Source organism: Patagioenas fasciata, chromosome 11 (assembly GCF_037038585.1).
Source record: "Patagioenas fasciata isolate bPatFas1 chromosome 11, bPatFas1.hap1, whole genome shotgun sequence".
NCBI classification, from domain to species: domain Eukaryota; kingdom Metazoa; phylum Chordata; class Aves; order Columbiformes; family Columbidae; genus Patagioenas; species Patagioenas fasciata.
In genome coordinates, this window is record NC_092530.1 from 17,360,678 (window position 1) to 17,382,065 (window position 21,388).

At 38.5% G+C, this 21,388-nt stretch overlaps 1 protein-coding gene across 3 annotated transcripts in view; it reads left to right on the plus strand.

The window, feature by feature from the left end:
- The first annotated feature begins 252 nt into the window (after positions 1-252).
- MTM1 (myotubularin 1) overlaps positions 253-21,388 on the plus strand; it is a 40,517-nt gene continuing 19,381 nt past the window's right edge. For 2 of the 3 annotated variants that reach the window (XM_065846435.2, XM_065846436.2), the window contains exons 1-7: positions 253-335; positions 2,366-2,520; positions 12,242-12,313; positions 13,279-13,351; positions 14,854-14,948; positions 15,931-16,041; positions 16,946-17,047. In XM_065846435.2, coding sequence (XP_065702507.1) covers positions 12,251-12,313; positions 13,279-13,351; positions 14,854-14,948; positions 15,931-16,041; positions 16,946-17,047 — 444 coding nt within the window. In that variant the 5' untranslated portion in view covers positions 253-335; positions 2,366-2,520; positions 12,242-12,250. Of the gene's footprint in view, positions 336-2,365; positions 2,521-12,241; positions 12,314-13,278; positions 13,352-14,833; positions 14,949-15,930; positions 16,042-16,945; positions 17,048-21,388 lie in introns of those variants that run through there. The other variant, XM_065846437.2, reaches the window with a different exon arrangement.

Here is a 21,388-nt window from a genome sequence, read left to right on the forward strand (position 1 = left end):
TTAATCGTATTTCTAATCATTAATGGCCACTGATTGATCATTGCTGTGCTTTAGACTGGACGCATGTCCCGCGTTTTCTTCCCCTTCTCCTCCTTTTTCCCGGCTGTTTCATTTAGGAAGGCTCAGGCTGCCCCGGGAAGGTGCCGGACTACAGCTCCCGGCGTGCCCCGCGGACTACAGCTCCCGGCGTGCCCGGCGGACTACAGCTCCCGGCGTGCTCCGGGGAGCGCTCCCGCGGGGCGGGGCGGGCGCCGGCGGGTCACGTGATCGGGCGCGGTGGGCCCGCGCGGGCGGGGAGCGCTCGGCGCCGCATTCGGGCCCGCGGCGGCGTCGCGGTGAGTGTCGGTGGGGCCGGGCTGGGCAGCGGGGCTACCCTGGCGGGCTCCACTCCTGTCCTCGCACCTCCGGCCTCTCCCCACCCCAGGGATCCTTTCCTCCCGTCCACCCCCTGCCCGCTGTGCCCAGGCAGGGGCTACTGCCGGCCCGGGCCTTCCCTCCGGCCCAGCCCCTCAGGGCACGGCCGCTCTCGCGTCTCCCGTCGCTGCCTCTTCACCTCCCGGGTAGTCCAGGGGTTCTGCTGTGAGGACCCCTCCTGCTGCTGTGGGAGCCCCATGCCGGAGTCACCCGTGGCCGCAAGCGGCTGTGGGACTCACTGCCCGGGCCGTTTGTTGCTGTTCGGCCCCGGCTTCCCCGGGCTCCGGCCCCGGTGTGCTGGATCAGCCTGAAAGCGGCACGGCCCAGCGTCACGGCTTAGCAAAGACACCTCTGAGCTGTGACTTTCACCTTTCCTGAGAAAATAAATTCTCTCCGGTGATATGAAAATATTCGGAGTGCTCTTTATTCGCTTTCAGATTTTTAAACCCTTTCTGACTGGCTTAAATTTTGTTCTGAAGCGTGTGGCTTGTTTCAATGTTCACGGCTGAAAAGCTGAAACCTTCCATTTCGGAGTAAATGTTTTTAGTTGATTTAGAACAAGAAGTGACTCTTGAAGATGATAGATTGTTTCTGCTTGATGTTCTTTGTGCTATGGCAGTCGAAAAGTATAACTGCTACTTTGTTTGAGCCATAGTTTGTTTTCTGCTGTACGTGTAATTAAAAGCATAAGAAGGGTGTTAGCTTTTTTGCTTTTCACAGAAAGCACCGTTTTTCTTGATACTATTGAAAGCGTCATAGGCAAAATCAGTTTTAAAACTGTGAAGGTACAAGTGTTTTGCAGTTGGCCTGTAGATTTACTTGTCGTGGTAGGTACTAACCAAAACTATATATGTTTAAAAAGTGTCCTGACTCTAGTGCATAATACCCGTTTTGGTGCAGTATTGTGCTCATTGCGCCCTATTAGTCGTATATTTGTTTATCATTAACCAGATTTGGAGCACAGGTATCTCATGGTAAAGGATTAGCAATGTGCAAAACCAGAACCTCTTTCCTGCTATAGTTTCTTTTTAATGTTAATTTGTAGTTTGAGTGGTTAAAAAAGTTAGGTTGTACAGTTATTAACAAAGCTGGTAAGTGCAATGAACCTTAACACACAGAACTTTGCAGGCTGTATGTAGCTTAATTTGTAGCAAGTGTCACAAGAGATGCAATATAGAGGAGTTTTCAATAAAATGCAGAATTTCCCCTTTTTGCAATGTTTATTCTTCTATGCTTGGTCAGAAGGAAACTTCCAAATGAAGCACTTGCCAAATAGATGAGTGTGTAGCATCGCTGAGCTTGAACAAACTCTAATGTGTTCCTGATATGTAGAGTCACAGTGTTAACTAACAACAGTTAATTTAGAATGCAGGACTAATTTAATCAGAAGTAGCTGAAAATCTTTAATATTGTGTGTGTTCTTTTAAAGGAGACAACATACTAATTTTTCTAAGAACTTGAATTGGGTTAAAATAAGTTTTGCTTCGTGGTCTATTCCTTCTGACTTCGCCAAGTTACATAGCAGCTTTCATATAAAAGTCATTCCTAAATTTATGTGGGAAAAGAAGCTAATTGCAGTATTTTTTGGGAAGGGATGAGAGAGGAAGTGCTCAACTTGTGCAGAAAGATGCCCAAGTATGTGTGGGGACCATAAGCATGGTTAAAAGTCTGTGTAAGGTCATTAGAAACATTTCAAAACTGTATCTTAAAGTTTTAGAAGAGAAAGTTCTTCTTAGTTCCAACTACTTGATGCCGAACCTTCTGACACAAGATAAAACATAAAAAGAACTAGTACTCATTGTTTCCTTTCTCTAGAATGTTTTTACTAGCAACTGTTCTGGGGTTTTACTTCCTTTCTGAAGTTGTTTGTGGTTTTTTTTTCCTAAGTAATGTGAATTGAAATGTTCTGGCAGTGCTAACAATGTCTTCCTACCTGTTCCATTCTTGTCAGGAGCCAGCTACAGCACAAAAGTAAAATCTTGTTTGAACATTGAAGGAATGAACACAGTTGTCCTCTCATCTCACACTGAAGTGGGGTGTCTCTATATTTTCTACAACTGAAATGACTTATTAAACCTGGAGGCTTCTGAGCAAGAGAAAACAAAAGTAAGTGTTTTCAAGTAGACGGGGTTATGCTTTGGTGTAAGATGGGATGTGTGTTTTTCAGCAAAAATTGAAATAGTTGGTGTACAACCTCTTTACTGGGTTGTTGCATATAATGAATGAAAAGGCTGTGTGCCAGAGATTCTGTGTGGTGTGACTGGACCCGTTAATGCATAACATACATAGGCAGATGTGGAATGCAGAAGTAACTTTCTGTGCCCAGCAAAGTACTTGCCTGTTACTTGAAGCAGAGCACACCCAAAATTATGATGCTGCCTCATGACTGACTTAGGCAGGATAGTCCCGATCTCCCTCTTCTTACAGATTGAAGCAAAGAATGATTTGTGAATGACTTCTTCGTAGTCCCTAGTCTACTTCTTTTTAAACAGAGAAAAACTCAGAATGGTACTTTCTCCATGGTATTATGTGTATTCAAGGAAGCAACCCATGTAGTGGAAGAAGGAACTAAACACAGCGGATGAAAGAGGTCTGATGCATCAGTTGTACATGTTCTCAAAGGGACGTTGGAGGAAAGCCTGAGTAGAGGATGTTATTTTAGCTGTTACAGTGTCTTTTTTTTTAAAATATATGGTATATCATTATGTAACAGATGGGATTTCCATTTCTCTTGTGGAATCATCAGCTAAATCTTTAGCAATAGAACTGCAGTGGCCTAAGGGGATATCTTTCGAGAAGAATGAACAGAGAGCAACTGAAGGCTTTCTTAATAGAAAACTTGGAAGCTGTATTTGCTATCCCATAGGCTTTCCTGTCAACCGCATCAGCTTTTGACAATGTGGGAGGTATACGTTCCCTGAAGGGGATGCAGAGTGGAGAAAATAGACTGGGTGGGTTTAGAAAGCCACAGATCAGCCTTCAGGCATAGGTTTCCTACAGATGTAATGCTGATTCTAAAGGTAATGTGACAAATGGTTCCTAAAAAACCCCACTCACTTCTGTCATACCACCTAATCTGGCTAAATTTATCAACTACTTGCTGTACAGGGCTACATGCATAGAGGGAAACCTAGTACTTTCTTTGATGCACTTGCATGACTGAACTTGCACTTTGGAACTCAGTTACCAGAGCAAATATTAAGAAAAAGTCAGGAAAAAATAAAACATCACAAGAGAAAGATATTATGCATAGAATAAACACAAGGAGAGGCAATAAGTGAATACAAGTAGTCAGAAATAATTGTCAGCATAAGTTACAAGGAACAGACCTCTGACAATTGCTAGAAAACAGGCCTTAGCAAATAATTGCTTTTGTTAACACTGAAGTAGGGCTACTTTTCCTTGTTACTGTGACATAAAGCACAAGAAATATTTAACTAACAGATCAGAATTCATCAGCAGATAAGTTTCTTAGTAGGACATGTACCATCACAGATGCTGTATAATCTCTCTTTGTGAGAGAGCTTGCAATTCTCTTACAAGAAAGCTTGGCAGGATAAAAGCTAGGGGATATCACCCTAAGCTACATTTTCAATGTAATTTGAGAGGAAAAAGCAATTGGGTTGATAATTAGAAAAAGCAATGTTACAAACTTCAGGTCTTGTTGGAAGTTGTGATTTACTTTGAAAATAGGATGAATAGGATGGGAGTCAAATTCTATGAGAAGACAGTAAAAAAAAAAGAAATAAAACAACCTTCAAATGGAGACAGGAGAAATATCAATTAAGTCAGAACTGAAGTTTTTTTACTGCCTCTAGCTATTATTTACCCAGTCCATGGCTTCCATGCAAAGCTACAAGATTTTTTGTTTTTTAATAAAAATATACACAGAAGTGCATAGGATCTGATGGCACTGAGAAGATATTTGCCATACTTTCTGCCAGGCTGTTGCTACTTCTTACCATTTGTAGGACTTAGGTGTCAGGCTACTATTTTTTGTTAGTGTAAGGTCTTCCTTCAGATGTCTTCAAAACTACCTGACATAGGGAACCTATGAAATAGGAGCAGGCAGGCAGCTGGTGCACTTCTAATTTGTTTGCTGAATTAGCAGTCACTTCACTGTTGTGAACTTTTGTTCATTTGCGCTTGTTCATATTGAGTCCTTTGGGGACAGTGACTTGCTCTTTCAAATACAGGGCACATCAGGGAATAAGAGAATACTTTTTCTAGGGAAGGAAGCATTTCTGAATCTTCACAATCAAATTCAGCAGTCTGTGTTGAGTTGTACAGATTGCTGTTCACAGCAGAGAACTTGCAACATGAGGGATTCTGGAGTGCAATTTTCTTAAAGACAGGGAGCCTGGGGGAGAATTGACGTTTAGCAAACAGGTAGCTTTTTTTAATGCATTACTGAAGAATTTGATTGACTTAGAAACTTCAATGCAGAAGGGCAAGTCCTAGCATGCATTCTGCATGCACAGTGTCCCATTGAGGCTTGCACTGCTGGCATGCTTTTAGTGTTCCCTTTATAGCTTGAATTGAGAAGGCTTTTAAAGAGACTTGAAAACTCATATGATTTCCCTGGAAAATGTAGGTTTAGTAAGTACATGCCAATGGGGAATATGATTTAGACATTAAAGGAGAAGACCCACTAGTGGCATTATCCAGTCTCAGACCAGTAGAATCATGAGGATCCACTTGAGGAAACATAAGGGCTGCAGACTCCAGTACGAAGAGGTTACACTTGGAAGGATTTTACACCCTGTGACTGTGATGGTAAAGACGAAATAGGAGATTCCATGATCTAGCAGTCCATGTTGACTCCAAAGATCCACTCTGGAATAAGTACAGGTAGAAGCTTATGACTTGATACACAAAGGTGGTTTGTTGGTGTACATCGTAGTTATGATTTGCCCTTGAATGCTCATGGTAAGAAATCATAAATGCTCTCTTAAGTGGTTTAGCTGAGCCTCTTCCAGTTTAAATGATACTTAAGTCTCACAGGTAGGTCAGTTTTCGTTTCTTTCTGTTTGCCATCAGCTGCATAACAAGGGACATGTAATTTCTACTGGCCACAAGTAAATACATGTGACTGTGATATCTGAGTTGGCATTGCTCTAACTGTGTTTTTATGTTAGTACTGTATGACTCTTGAATGTTAAAATCTGTTTTTTAGTTAAGTAGTCTAAATATATCAGGTCAGTGAGCATGGACAACATGATTAAAAACCAAACAACAAACCCTGCATTGGTATCTTTCACTGTTGCACAAAGTGTTTTTGAGGTTTTTTTTTAATTTCCTTTGGAAATAAATATAAGCAAGTACTTTGATGGTCTGGATTTTCTCTGTGTTTTATTTTTTTAACTTTCCGTTGCAAACTGGAATGTTCTGCCTTATGCTACTTAGTTTTTGTAGCTTTGTTAAACTTTGTAGAGTTCTGCTACCTCATTTTGTTTCCATTATTAAGCATAGTTCCTTTGTGATAAAATATAACTGATTAAATGAATGAAAGAGATGTAATTATTTCTATCTTGATTGATTGGTTGTGACACTTTGGCCTCACCATGTTTCCTTTTGTTTGATTGGTGCTATTTGGTTAGGGACAACTGGTGACTGGAAAACTGCCTTCATTGCTATAGCTCTTTCTCGTGACTTGTTTTGGGTCTCTGTATATGTTTTATTAACCTTAATGAGGTGAATGACTACTCTTGACTTGATTAGATTAAATCCTCATTTACTAGTGTTAAAGATGCTGATGATTATTTTGGTGACTCTCTGATAACTTAGGTGCTGTTGTTGGCTTGCCTGCTGCTTTTCATATTTTTTCCTAAGGATTTATGTTCCTTTCTTCTTAATACTTAGAATGAAATATTTTTTTTCTTCTCCCTTCCTGGTTGTTGTAGCTTAACTTTTTAACTGTCTTAGTGAGAAATTCCCAGAGTTCTGCTCTATTCCGTATGTGGTTTCTGAAACCCTGTATATTATGTGTTTTCTGTGCAGTTGTGCTGCTGACAGATGTGGTTTTGTTTTTAGGACTTTGTATTTTATGCTTTTAATTTTATTATGGAAAACAGAAGGCAGTGTATTCATACTGGCTCTGTAGGTATTTATTGTACCAAATAAAACTCTACAATCTTTGTGTAACCTTGTCGTTATAAATCTGCTTTTTCATTTTTTGCATCTTCTGTGTAAATGAGGATGCAAGTAGCTTTTTCTGTATACCTGCAGTAACTCACATTTATCTCTCAAGCACAGTGAAAAATTGTTTACTAACATAATGCTATTTTTCTCCTCTTTGAAATAATTCCTTAAGTGGTATCAGGTCTAACTATGAAAATAACTTCATTTTCATCTAGACTGGCAGATGCCTTGCAGATTTAAATGACTTACCCAATGCCCTGACTGCTTTCAAGTGTCATATAATTGTCCAATTGTAACTGTAACTCTTCTTAGAAGTGCTCTAACTGTTTTCTGTATTACTATGACAGCAAGTGAAGTGACTTAGTCAGTTTTGTAACTATATTTTTAGAAGAGGCCTTGGAGATGCACAGAGTTTTGTATTTTTGTACAAATCATTATCTGGAGCAGGACTATGAGAACTTTAGTGTTATCCTGTGCCACGGTTATTGATGTGTGACAAAAATCAGAATGCTGCTAGAAAATGTTCAGTTGAACTTGTAGTTGCTTGTTTTTAGTATATGGATAAATCTGATTCTGGTAAAAGCAAATAATTCTCATGCTTAACCAGTTGCCCTTGTATTATTTTATGTGTGTACACACAGGCGCACCCCCCAGAACTGTGTCAACTGTAATAATATGTCACTAATGTCTTTGCATCGTGTTTGCCTCGTACTCAGTATATTCTGCGAATGTCTTCTGTGTATGGTAATTTAACAGTTTAATTTGCTCGCTCTTTCCAGATTAACATATTGAACATTAGAGACTATACATAGTTAAAAACTTTATTTTATATTAAGTTGTTGTCAAAATTGCTCTTGCTCCGAATGATTGATATAGGGATGAATTTGAAAGTGTTGTTTGTTTGTTTGTTTTTTTCTTCCAAAAGTTTTATTCCGGTGATGGAGGGTCAAAAATATTTAAAACCTGTAAAGAGGTGCTCACAACTTGCTTGATGCAGTTGACTTGATCTCAGATGTTTGTGGTAGTAATCCTCTGACACATGCAGATTACCTTGTGTTTGGGCACAAACTAGTTCTTTATATGTGTAAAGATTTTAGCTCGATACAAGCATGACTCACACACTAGTTACAAATTATTTGATGTGATTCTGGTATGAAGATGAAGCCCTAAAAGGACCAGCAAGATGTTGAATGAGCTTTAACTTGTTCTTGGATCATAAAAGATGAAAATTAGATTCACCAGGCAGTTGTCAATCTAAATGTGGCTTATGAGTCTTGGTGGCCTTTCCAAGCTGCGGTGCATGCAGACTTTAGCCTGTTGGGCAGTGAAAAACCTTGAGGAAGGAGTAACTGGTCATTTCAGGTTTCTTAATCTTCAAAAGCTTATTTACATGTTTTAAAGTTTATTTACACTTTCTGTGTGGGTATATGCTTGTGTTTGTCAAGGTGTATTCATAAAAAGCAGATAGAATCCTTGAATTGACTTCTAAAACTTGGCTTTCTGTGCCTACCCTTTCAAATGTTTTTGTGCCTCCATTCCCATGAATCCTAGGAAGCACAAGTATAAATATAATCTTCAATGAAAATACAGATCCCAAGTAGTTTAATTGTTATTGTAAGATCTTTGGAGCCTACGTTTCTTGGTAGTGTTACTATATTAAGTTCTGGTAACTTTAACAAAGCTTTGTTTATTAGTTCAAGTTAAATCCAGTAAAATTGCTTTGTCTTCTTCCTATTCTAGATTCGGGGAAGAATGTTCAACTGTTTGTAACTGCAGAATATCATAAACAAAGTTGTCTGATTTGTTTTAAATTTGCAGAGTAATTGTACTTTTGTTCAGCTGCTGACAAGGGTGAGGTTTGTATGGTTTTCAATTTTTGTGCAAGTCTAGAAGTATATTTGAGATATTGGGGAATAAAATGTGTGTGCAGTGGAAAATTACTTGCAAGGTTTTTTTCCCTGTGTGGAAGGACTACTGCTGCTCCATGATAATGAGAAAGTTGTTGCTATTTTAAGACTATGATGAAGTATGCTTTTGAATTGTTCATGGCAATATTATTTTGGGAGGCTGCCAGAAGCTGCTTCTACAATTTGACAGAAAAAGAAATTATTTTATAAAATTAAATATTTCATGTTCATTTAAAATGTTTTTAAAAACTTGTTTGCTCTTTTGATGTAGAGGAATCCAGTTCTTTAAGGGTGTGTCTGTGTTCGGTGGGTACTTTTAAATGAGAACTTAATCTTGTCTGTTGCCTGAAATCACAGATGCATAGAGTAAATTGGGTTAGAAGGGACTTCAGGAGGTCTCTAATTCAACCCCTTGCTCAAAGCTTTATTTAGTTGGCTCTTAAAAACCTCTGAGATGGAGACTGCAACCTCGCTGGGCCCTGTTTTCACTGCCTGAGTGCCCTTATGGTGCAGGAGCACCCAGGTGTTGGGTTTTTTTCCTTAAATCTTGATGAAATCAAGTTCATTTCAGTTTCTGTTGCATCTTGTCTTCTCACTGCTTTGAGGACCCTGGTTTCAGTAACCACCTCGGAGGTGCTGGTGGCCCTGCTGAAGCTGTCTCTTCTCCAGGCTGAATGATTCGAGCTCCTTCAGCCTCATGTTACAGGGCAGGTGCTCCAGGTCCTGGTCCTCTGGTGTGACTCTCTGCTGAACTCACAGCAGTTGATCAATGCCTGCCTTGTACTGACGTTCAAAAGTGGAAGCTGTTCTGAATGATGTCTAATGGGTGTTCTATAATGTGAAGTTTAATTACCTGACTGTAGCTTACCTGCAGAAATCAGGGAAATGGGGGGGATTATAAATGTGCTTATTAATATTTGTGTGTTTAAAGTATGATTTGATTTCAAAGCAAAGTTTAGATAGCATTAAAAGAATTCTTCTGCTTATATACTGATGAAATAACTTGCATTCATTTTAGTTAAAATATTTGATGGATTTAAAAAAATCTGATGGATAATGCCTTACCTTCCATACATATTTATTCAACTTAATTATCTCTGAATAAGAATAATATGCACCGTTAATGTGCTGGAAATAAAACAGAGTAGTTGGTTGTAATTCTATAATGAAATATTGTATAGAAATAAAATCAGTGAGTGAAGTGATTCTCACTGTAAAATATGTTTAAAGAAATCAGTCTCATGGAGAGTTGGGGGAATTTTACACAAAGTAAACTTACATCCACAGAAACACATACGCACAGACATCTCCTTTGGCTGGAGTGTCCTGGTGGGGTGGCAGCGTGGAGGGGAGGTTTATAATAACTCACCTTATGTGGTACTGTAGTTCAGCCGAAACTCAGCGAATGTGCAGTAAGGGAAGAAAGAATACAGAAAGCAGAGGAGGAAATGAAAGGCTTTAAAAACTCTTCGTACTGCTCCTTGTATGAGCAGCAGAAGGACGTTTGCTACAGTTGGAGGTGGCACCGACAGGCGTGAGGAACCTCTGAAGTAGCTTTTACTCTGCTGGGCGTAGGCAGTGGGAGCAATGCCGGGATGAGCACCTGGGACCCTGCGCAGGCTCTGCTGGCTTCTGCTGACGCTTGTCCTGGGGCAGGTGGTGGAGTAGCTGTGGTTGCAAGATCTGCGGCTGACTTGGGTGTGCCTTTGCCTGCTGCAGGCAGAAGTTCCACTTTGCAGTGCAGATCCATTCAGGGTTGTCACATCTTTTACGAGTCGCTTGTCTGGGGCTTGTTTATGCTCACTTGTCTCTCTCACGGTTGGTGCAGCCTTAATTTAAATTTATGTGAGCTCTAGTTGAAACCACTTTCTATGCCAGCATAGGAAAACTGGGGCTGTTGTGCCTTTGTCTCTTTGTTTCACATGGTATTTCTCACTTAAAATACGAACAAAAATAATTTCATATGGAAAACATTTTAAAACAAGCTTCTGAGTCAGTATACCTTTTACCTTTATAAATATCTCTCTATTAGAAAAATTAAGCTTCTGTAAATTGAAGGAAGTCACCTGAATGAATATTAGATGTTCACAAGTTAGCATAGCAATATAGAAAAACTTAAATCTACCTTAAGTTTTATATTACATAAGATATTACAAGGAAGGGAAAACTGTGAAAATATCTTAATCTTCTACATTTTATAGACAAAAATGAGTCTCTAGTGTTGCAACAGTTTTTTTGTGGAAGACAGTTTGAAAGAACAGTGATTTAATGTTGATTGCTAATAGCTTTTCATTTAAATTGTTGGAGTTGCACTAAAATTAGTTCAGGACCCCTCTGTTTCAGTGTTTGGAGAAAACTGAGACTGCTGGAGACTGAGAAAGGAAGCGATACCTCCCTGGGACAGGGTTACATGAGGCATTTTTCATTTTTCAACTGAAAGTGGGTTCCTATATATATATATGTGTTGTTTTTTTTTTTTTTCCTGGAAGGGTGTGATTCTTATATTGATAAACTGTATCACTGAATATTGCTATTTTAAACAGTGTCAGCTTCCCTGTGGTTTTTTTATGAGATACAGAAGACCTGGGCACCATGAGGCAGTAATAAACCTGTAAAACTGAAGGCTGTGGTTTTCCACCTTCTTCCTGTACAGACAAAGTCCTGTATTGTTATAGTAACTTCAGAGCTTTTTGGATCTCGCAGTTAATTCTGTCACTGTCATGTGTGAGGTGTCACCGTGAGCCCACTGTCACGCAGGGGCCAAGTTCTCGCGGTGCAGAGATTTGTGCAGGCATTTTCAGCATTGAGAAGGGAAAGTGTGTATGTAAGGCTACAATGTTTGATTTATGGGATAGAAACAACCACTGTGTGGTCTGTAATCACTTCCCCCTGCCCCAAACAAACAAACAAAACCTCTCCAAGACTGCAGTAGGATGTCAAAGCAGCTTGATGAGGGGCGGGTGAGTAGGGAAAGGGAAGTAGAATTTGTTACAAAGTTACTGTTTGCAGTAGCTTCAAGTATGAGCATTTTCCCAGTATTTGTTCTGGAGATCTCTTGTGTGATGTCAGGAAATACTAAGAAGGTGAATCGTGTATCATGTGATTCTGTCTTCAATCAGTACCATTTAAAAGCAAATACAACCATTTTCTTTTAAACATGTCAAGGCTATTGAGACCAGAAGGCTGGACACTCCCCCTTCTGGTGTGCTCACTGAAGTTTCATTTTAAGAAATGGGGGGTTGTTTTTAAATGCAGAAGTACTGTGGAACTCCTGCTTTTTCCCTCTCTCCTTTTTAAAATTCTTTTTTAAACTTCTTGAAACACATGAGTGTATTGACATGCTTGTGATTTCAAGAGCCTGCAATCATTTTACAGTTTGTTCCTGTTTTCCTAAATGAAGTCTTATGCAAATGCTCCAAGCAGGTTGCGTGTCATAGTATGTGTATCCTGTCACTTAAAACAAGCACTCTAATGTTTGTTTGCTGAACTAATAATAGTATTCAAACAACTGGATTCCAAAACGCAGCTTGAGTCAGAGTATTCCTTATAATAAGAACCAATCCCAGAGGTAGTAATGAATTTCTTGGTAGATTTGGATGCTTTTAAATAGTACCTTCAATTACAAGGCATTATGTAATTTTTAAAATTAATGGTACCTTGCAAAACATTCTTGGAAGGTCTTGGTGTCTACCTGTGGACTTCCAAAGTCTAAATCTCTCCTGTAAATAGGATGTAGTCCAGGAGGAAGTGTAAGTCTCCAATTTGTGCTTTCTCATCAGATACCCGGTATGGCTTCATCATCAGCACCTAAATATAATTCAAACTACTTGGACAGTTCCCCAGGTAAAAGGGTGAGTGTAACTTTTTTCATGTTTTTTACGTCAGAGGTCCCAGAGATCATTATCTTCCATATTTGGGTAGAAAAAGGAGTATTTTTATCAATTTTTTCTTGCATGTATATACTGAGTTGATTTCAATATCTTTCAGAGTGAACAGGTGAAATATTCTCTGTACCACAAGTTATAAGAGCCTCATCCAAATCAGTTCTAATACACTTATTCTTGTCCTTGCTTTCTACATCACAATAATCTGTGGCATTCTTGAAGATTTTTGGCCCTTTGATGCTGCAGAAAGATTCTGTGCTGCGGTTGATAAGTTATATCTACTTACGTGTGGTTTGCCCAGTTTTAAAATGTTCATGTGTTGTGGGCAATACATTGAAGCAATCTAAAAAGCTCTGCTTTTTTGATGCTGTGTGCCTGAGGAAAATGTAACCTGTGCGCAAGAAAAGAGAAACTAAGGTTTTATTCAGCTTTTTAAACAGTTCTTCAAAACCAGTGATTATTTTCTATTAATCATTCTTAAAAACTACTGAAAGTGGGTAAGTCACAAATTAGTATATTATGTGTAATAGTTGTGAGCACATTAAGTGATTTCATCTGATTTGTTCTTCCAAGCCCAGTAGAGCTGGAAAATTAAATGCACACATTTTTCAGAGAGCTTACAGTATAGAAATTTATTTCCAATTTAATGCAAATATAGTTAACTGTTTTATTTAGAAGGAGAAAGACTTAAACATACTTATGTTTCAAGTCTGTTCAACCTTTAAATGTTGAAGAGCGGGAGTTTAGGATAGGGGAGTGTGCTCCTGGTTTGGTTCAGTCTGACAATTTCTACTGTGGAAAAACCTGTTCTTTCCCATGAAGTAATTACCTTTAAGATTTTGGTTGTTTTGTTGTTTTTTTTTTTTTTTAATCTGGAACTTGAAGTAATTGTAAATAAAATGTGATGTGCTGTTGTACTTATCATTCTTTAGACTCTAAAAGATGGAACTAACTGGGAACAAAATGAAGAAATACCTCGTCTGCCAGGAGAAACTAGAGTTACAGGTATGGAGCTGTATAGCTGCCTAATGTAGTGTATGTTTAGGAATCTGGCATATACATGTATCTTGCTGGATTGTTTAACAATTTGGATCGGTTTGGACTGGGGGCAGGGTAGGTCATGCTGAAATGTCAATTTTTCATGTAATGGTGATAGGGACTTTTTATCACTTAGCACTAATAACTTTTTAAGTCTTTAAAATCTTGGTTTCCACACATGGTAGATCCTCCAATACAAAGAATTGCAAGTGAAGATGTGTCATAATTGTATTTACAGACTAAGTAGCATGTGTCTAGTAACCAGAGCCCCTCCAAGCTTTCCAAAGCCAAGAGAATTCTACATGCAATCCACTAGGTATTGATACCTTGTGCAGCAGTGTGGAACCTTAGCCCCAGCTGTGACTACCCTAACTACGATCTTACGCTTCCTTGACACAACACGGCATGCACGTAGCCACTATGCACTACTATGCCTTTACATACAGGAGTGCTGTAGCATAAGAAAGACAAATGTGTTGTGTACAGTGCTTTCTTACTTGATGGAAGCTCTTTCCGCTCATGGAAGTTTGTGTTGAGGTATCAGAATGAACTTCATTTGTGAAGCTTCTCCTGCCCCTCTGCCTGAGGGTTTATTAGGTGGGTTTGTTTTGAGGTTGGCTGAGGTGAAACCAAAATGGTGATGCAGAGGAAGCACGCATCTTTTTAATGAGTAAAGTTGTGGGGAAGGCATGACGGAGAGGGTGTGGGACTAAGATGAATGTTTGATATGATTGTTATGAAAATTGCCTGTGCTTTGAGGCAGCAGGCTGGAAGGCAGGTGCTTGTTGTGGAAGGCAGATAAATAGAATGAGGGAAAGAAATGAGTGGAAAGGGAGAAACAGGTGATTTATAGTGCTTCACTTAAGTCTTCAATGGCATTGCTTCAGTTAAACCTCTCTCTTTTGAGTAGTGCGTGTTAGTACTAGTTTTGCAACTGTCCTTGCTGAAACAGTGCTGATGGGCCTGCTGTATTTGATTGCCTTAAATTGAAATGCAATGTTTGTCTTTGGGATGGTGAGTTCCCTGAACACTTTACAACTTGAACTATGTACTTCAGTGCAGTATTGGTTACAGAGCATCAAAAGATGTAATGGTATCAACAGAAGGAATGTATTTGTTCTGGGACAGTGAATAGACTGGTTCAGTAATCACAGAGGACTTAAATCTACTTGCTGTTGTATGTCCTGCCCTCTTCCACATAGTGCCAAGAAAGAGAAGAACACAAATTAATTAGGAAGGCTACTGAAATCTGCTTATTTAATTTGAGCAAGTTTAATATATGAAACTTTCACATTTTCTTAACAATTCAGGTGGACAAAATTCAAATGTATTACTTTTCAAATTATTTCATCTCTTATGCTGGCTCTTATGAGTGCAGCTCTCTTTATTTTACTGCTACTTAACTATGCTGTCCTTAGCTCTGATTTTTTTCTTTTTGCAATCTTTAAGAAATGCTGCATTTCTTACAGACAAGGATGTTATTTATATGTGTCCATTTAATGGCCCTGTTAAAGGAAGAGTGTACATCACAAACTACAGGCTGTACCTAAGAAGTGTGGAAAATGTGAGTAATATGCCACAATTACTTCCGTGGGATGAGTTGGCTTTAAACTCCTTTCCCTTCACCCCCATGGTCTTTGATTTATTTTGTGGACAGTTCATTTGTTTTAGTTTTGACACATGTACACTTGTGGAATTGCATGGGAGGCTTTTTACTTGAAATGATCTGTAATATTTGCAAGAGCCATATCTTAGTTGTGTAATGACTAAATAGTAATTGCCTTTGTGCTACGAGAAATCTGTATAAAAATGTAAGTTCTTTAAAGTCTTGTAGAAGTGTCATTTTTGTCAGTTAAATGTACAGTTTAATCACACTGAACTGATGCTTTTATCTTATGTCTCTTGAAATTTTTTTGATAGTTGCTCTCTTTACACGTATTCTGTGATAGATCAAGGGCAGCAGCTAATGATGTGCAATAGTTCTTAAAATGGCTATCAGTAAAGCAAGATTTTTGTTTGACCTTGCAGTTGGAAAAGAAAAATACTTAGATCACTGGAACTTCACATGGGTGGGGAGAGTAGTAGTGTGTTTGATAAACAGCAACATGAAATGTGCTTGTTATCTGTTTTATAAATAATTTTTAAATAAGGTTTTAGGACTGCTGAACTGAGGTTTTTCTGATTGCAACTAACTCTACTAGTAATCTCTTATTCATTTTATTCTACTTTATTCTGCATGTCACTAAAGCAGTGTTGGCAAGCAGAGAGAATCGGAAGTGTGTAGCTGAAGGTGTTGCCACCTTTTTTTGCCTGCATACTGTATTAGGGATGAGGTATTTTTGTTGCATGTTAAATTGGATGTTGTTTAAGACTGTAGAGTAGAGACTTCATAACGTGTTGGGAAGGGAGACTCAATCAAACACAGAAACACACTTTTGCTTCCTGTATGTATTTCATGTCTGCTCTATATTCTAGAATGTATAGGAATGTTTTGCTTGAGTCTTCTTTTTGGATCAATCCTTTCCTTACTGAAACTTTCCTTGCAGGATCCAGTTGTGATATTGAATGTTCCGTTGGGTGTAATTTCAAGGATTGAAAAAATGGGAGGAGCTTCAAGCAGAGGAGAGAACTCTTATGGATTAGATATAACCTGTAAAGTAAGACTTTCCAGTAATTCAATAGGAAATGAAATCTAGAGGTTCCTTTTCTCAGTGCTTACCTATTTATAGGAATGAAAAAGCACGTGTTCCTCAGAGAGGAATTTAAAAAGAAGTTTTTGGAACTAGACAAGGAGGCACTTTTTGTATAAAGGGCTATTTATCTGTCTTCTCTGCATGTGAGGAGAAGGATTGGTCTTCCTTTCTGAATCACTAATTGACAGGAGGTCTTGCACAGTAGTCCTGGTTTAGGGCATTATTCCTGCTTTGCTTCATTATATCATTCATTCTAAAAGTAATTGTTTATAATCCTAAACTCTTTGAAGAACACTTCAAACGGGTTTTGTAAGCTGTAAAGGCAGTGAAAAGCTTATGCAACAGCTATCCCTATTTCCTTAGTCTCACCAAAAAATTATGTTGCCATGAAAAAATATGGTCATAGGGGAGTTCCCAGTGGATAATTCAGGATCCTTTATTTGACTCATTAATGAAGTATTCTTAGTAGTTAATGCACAATTTGCTTATTGTTGAGGTTGGTGATAGCTGGGGACAATATAGTCTAGACAGATGACTGGCAAATTTTCATTTTGAAAACATAGATCAACTCCTGCAAAGATTCAATAGTAACCCATGAGACTTTTTAGTGAATCAGATACAGTCATTTTTGATGGCATAATGCCAAAGCAGTGTTTGCACCACACAGAATGTGATACTGCTTTAGTTGTAGAATTCTTATGCTCTGTTCTATTTTATGGGATAAAAAATAAAACTGAACATTCAGAATGGTTTGAGGTATGTTGCAAGCAGATTCTGAATCATGTTTAGTGGATAATATAGCATTTGTACATCAAATAAAAGTATCTTACAACTTTGGTTCTCTTAAAAGATAATACCTTTGTTTTAGGATATGAGAAATTTACGGTTTGCATTAAAACAAGAAGGGCACAGTAGAAGAGATATATTTGAAGTCCTCACGAAATATGCTTTTCCCCAGTCACATAACTTGGTAAGTTACACAATTTTTACTATTGAGTCATCTTAATGCAGAATTCTTACCAATTAACTTCAACTGTTGGACCTACTAATGGACTTCCATGGCTTTTTAAAAAGAATAACCACAGAATCCGTTAACTAAAGAGAATTAATGTTTTTATTTTGTACTTTTTCAACACTTATATCTATGTATCTGTAAAATTGTGAATGCTATATGCTATATTGAGGTAAACTACTGAGCACGTCTGATCCATACAGATTCCGTTGTTTAAAGACTGCAAGTTATCTTCCTTAATTAGGAAATACAGCAGTATGTTCCTTACTTGATTTCTTGAAAATGTTAAACTATCGGGCAGTCTCCAAGGCAATGATAATATGAATCACCAGGAGTTTTACTTTGGGAAAAGAAGACAACACTTGTTTTATTGATGAAACTGATGACAAATATAACATCTAGTACAGTAATTAATTTACACACATTTATTTCAAGTTAAAAAAACATCTTATGGAAGGAGTTGAGTGACAATGATGTTAACTAACATTATCTTCTGTTTCTTTGCCAAAATCTGTGTACTGTGATCATTTTGACATATCTTCAGTAAATGCTTTATTTTGTCTTTTGTAAAATTCAATTTATGTTTTGTCGGGGTGTTTTAATTTAGGCTGATTGTATCGCAAGTTGTGGGAGGGTTCTGCTGTGAATTTTTAAGAACTTTATTCAGGCAATTCTTGAGTATAAGAGGCTGCAGCAAGAATTTTATTTCCTTCTCTGATACATGTCAATCAATCTGTAAACATTTAATTCTTCAAAACTTTTTTGCAGAAATTTTGCATTCTGTATGCAAACAGTAATGGAATGAAAGCATAAGGAAAAATAAATGCTTTTGCTTAGAATATTTTGTGGTGTTGATGAATAGGTCTTAAGAAATGAAACTGAGATTTCTACATTTGGGTGAGTGTGAGGAGTTTTACAAAGAAAACTTGTAGAAGAAAATGTATCTCTAACTCTACTGCTGGCATTTTATGCACCTTACAATAGAGAATGATTGAAAGCATAACAGTAAATATGGGCTTCAGATGGGATTTTGAAAGGATGATGGAAAAGAGAGAGAAAACTCCATATAGAAATATTGAATTATAGAGAACTTTAGGTCAAAAGGGTCTTCTGGATATCATCTGGTCCAGGCTTCTGTTGCAAATAGGCCTTTAGGTTATCCAGGGCATGTTCAAGCCTAGTCTTGAATATTTCCTGCAAGGTAGATTCTATTGTGTCTCTGCGCAATCTCCTCCAGTATTTAATCATCTTCATGATGATATTTTTTTTCCTTACATTGAGGACTTGTGTAGATTTGCACGTAGTGAATGTTGACAAATTAAGCACAAACTGACTTAGGAGAGTCCATTGTGAGATTTTTGTTTGTTTGTTTTTGTGGTGTCCAATCCTACTACAGGGTTTGGGATGGCACATGATGGGATATGGACTTGTATTACATTTTGCCATTCAAAAAGACCTGGTGTTCTTGTCTAGTGATGGCAGTGAGTGATGTGTGGAGTCATGCACTTCCTGCTCTATTCATTGCACCTGTTGAAGCCAGTAAAGCCCATCATTACATGACCTGACCTATTTTTGAATGTAGCTTGCCAGTAAAAGTTACACTCAATACCAAAAGGTTCAGCCAAGGCAGAGGTAATTTTGCCTTCAGATTCAGTAAAGCACAAAACTGGACAATATAGTGACGATATGGAGAATGGCCATACTTTCTGTCTCTTAGCTGTGTCTGGTGCAGGGTGTAACCATTAGACGTTGTGGTTACTTTTGAGGGAAACATAGTGAGCTTGTTACATCAGGAAATTACACCTGTCCTTATTTTCTCATGTCGCAATGTGGATGAGCCCTTACCTTTAAAATGACCTCAGCAAGCGTGTGGTATTTTTGGTGTGCTTTCACGGTATTTCAGCAAGCAGTTTAAATGGATCCTGCCAAAGGTGGGTGTTTCTGCCTGGTTGTTCATTCCTGCCTTGGTTTTCCCTGCATGAGTTTGAGGCTGATGATGAACCAGATAGGGAACTGAAAGGGACTTTAGCTAAGCACAGAGGAAAAACAAAAGCCTTACCCTGACTAATTTCCTCAGTCTTGTTAGCCCAGTGTGAGGATGGACTTGGGGTGTCTATGGGTGGATGTGCTTGAGGAGGAATGACGGGACTGCCGCTTTCCGTGGCTGGTTTAGAACAAGGTTTCACTGTCTGAATATCACAGTGTGCGCAGGCTGTGCACGCATGCCTGCTGCTTCGGACACAAGCTAATGCTCTGGTCATGCAGCCAGCTCAATCAGGGAGATCTTTCATAACGAATGTGCTGTGTCTTCACGTGGCAGCTGGGTGAAGATGTCAGTCCTCTGCTACTCAGATGCTGAATGCTTGCTTTTCTCTGGTCTCTTCCTCTCTACTTTCCAGCTATGTGGCTGATTATTCCTCTTATTCCAAACATACAGTGATATAATCACCATGTAAGACAAAGCACCTCACTTATCTAGCACAAAATATTCTGTTTTCTGAGTTAGTCTTGTGCAACTTCTAACAATTTGAGAAGACCTGGTTTGAAATCAGTGTGCACCAGAACTAGTGCAGGAGAGGGCATGTGAGTGGAACAGCGAGCAAGTAGGAGATAAAAGGGAGGGATATCCTATTTTTAGCAGTGTTAAACTGGTAATTTTGCTCAGACCACCTTGTGGAACTGCATCCCTGATCTTCAGCTGGTTCAGCAGCGCTGATGCTTGTGCAGCTCTGCAGTGGAAAGAAGGCATCATCAGGACAATAAAGGTCTAAACTTTTACCGTCCTGATTTTTATCTGTGTTTTTATATTTCGTGTCAGATTTTTATCTGTAGTGGAACCATATCCTTAGAGCTGATCCTAAGCAAGAACTTTTGGAGATGCCATGTTGCCATTTCCTTCATGCTATACCATTCTTGGACAAATGGACAGTAAATACAGTCCAAAACATTATTTCTGAGTGAAGCGTACTTACTGTTTTCAAGCTTTTTCTCAATCACCATGCCAAGAGCAGTGTTCGAGAGCCTCTAATAAATCACAGGTCTGTTTGCAATTGTTCAGCAGTGTCTCAGCATTGTACTGTGTGCTTGCTTCCAGAAGCTAATTCCTGTCTCTCTCCAGTTTGAGCATAGGTTGGGTTCACATCTCCTTGAATCAATACATTATGTAATGTAAATCTGGTAGCTCACCTGACTGACAGCTTGGTTGATACGGAACAAACAGCTGCTATCCATAGGCCTCTCTTGTGTTTGGAAATTTGTGCTAATTGAAAGAAAATAATTGCTGAAAGTGTTTTTTTTTTAAAGTTAAAAAAAGTCAAAGAACCCCTCCAAACACCTCAAAACCAAACCAAACAACAACAACAAAAAAACAACAGACCCACAAAATTAAATGTTTGAAAGTGCCTCACAAAAGATGAAATGTATTTAGTCTCTGTAGCTTAGTTTCTGCATAGCGGCTGCTTCACTTCCTGCTCTTATCTTGAAACTACACATCATTTCACATAATTTTAATAAGATTATTTGCCCACATAATACCTGCATGATACACATTTATTTCTAACCATGATAGCTCTGTTGGAACGCCAGTTTTGATGAGAGACACTGGTAGTCATGCTGTCTGACTTTGATCTCTTCCACTCCTGACGTAGCTGCTTATTCTGGTGGTAATTTAAAATATGAGACTCGGATTATGCTATTGGATCTACAAAGATTATTTTAGATGGCAGCGAGGTCTGGCATAGGTGCTGGTTCATGGCACACTCGAATTTGCAAAAATATCTTGACTTGAGGCTTTTTTTCTGAATGACTTAACATCAGTCTCAGTGCAATAATGGCATAAGGTTACCATATTTGCAACTTATCAGAAGTGAATTGTGTTAATACTACAATGACTGATAGGTTTTAGATGAATGGCTAAGACATAACTGGCTCTGTAGTAATGGCGTATTAAAGGCGAGGATAATGACATCTTTATTTTTGAACACACTGAGAAACTGCCAGCCTTTTCACTGAGTAAAAGCTTAGTGATTTACGATGTATGAAAAGCACAAACCAGGAAGTTAGAAATAGAGAAAACAATTGACTTTCTTTGCATATGTTTAACACTTTTTTGTTTTAGTTTTGCTACTTTCTTATTTTGTAATGCATGAAGATTGGCTGAGTATTTAGTGATTAGTATACATGTTATATACTTATGTGCAAGTAGAACATGTACTTTTGTACTATGATTCCATAAATAGAGTAAATATATAACTGTAAACAGACTGCTTGCCGAACGGTATTGTCAGATTGCAGCTGCTC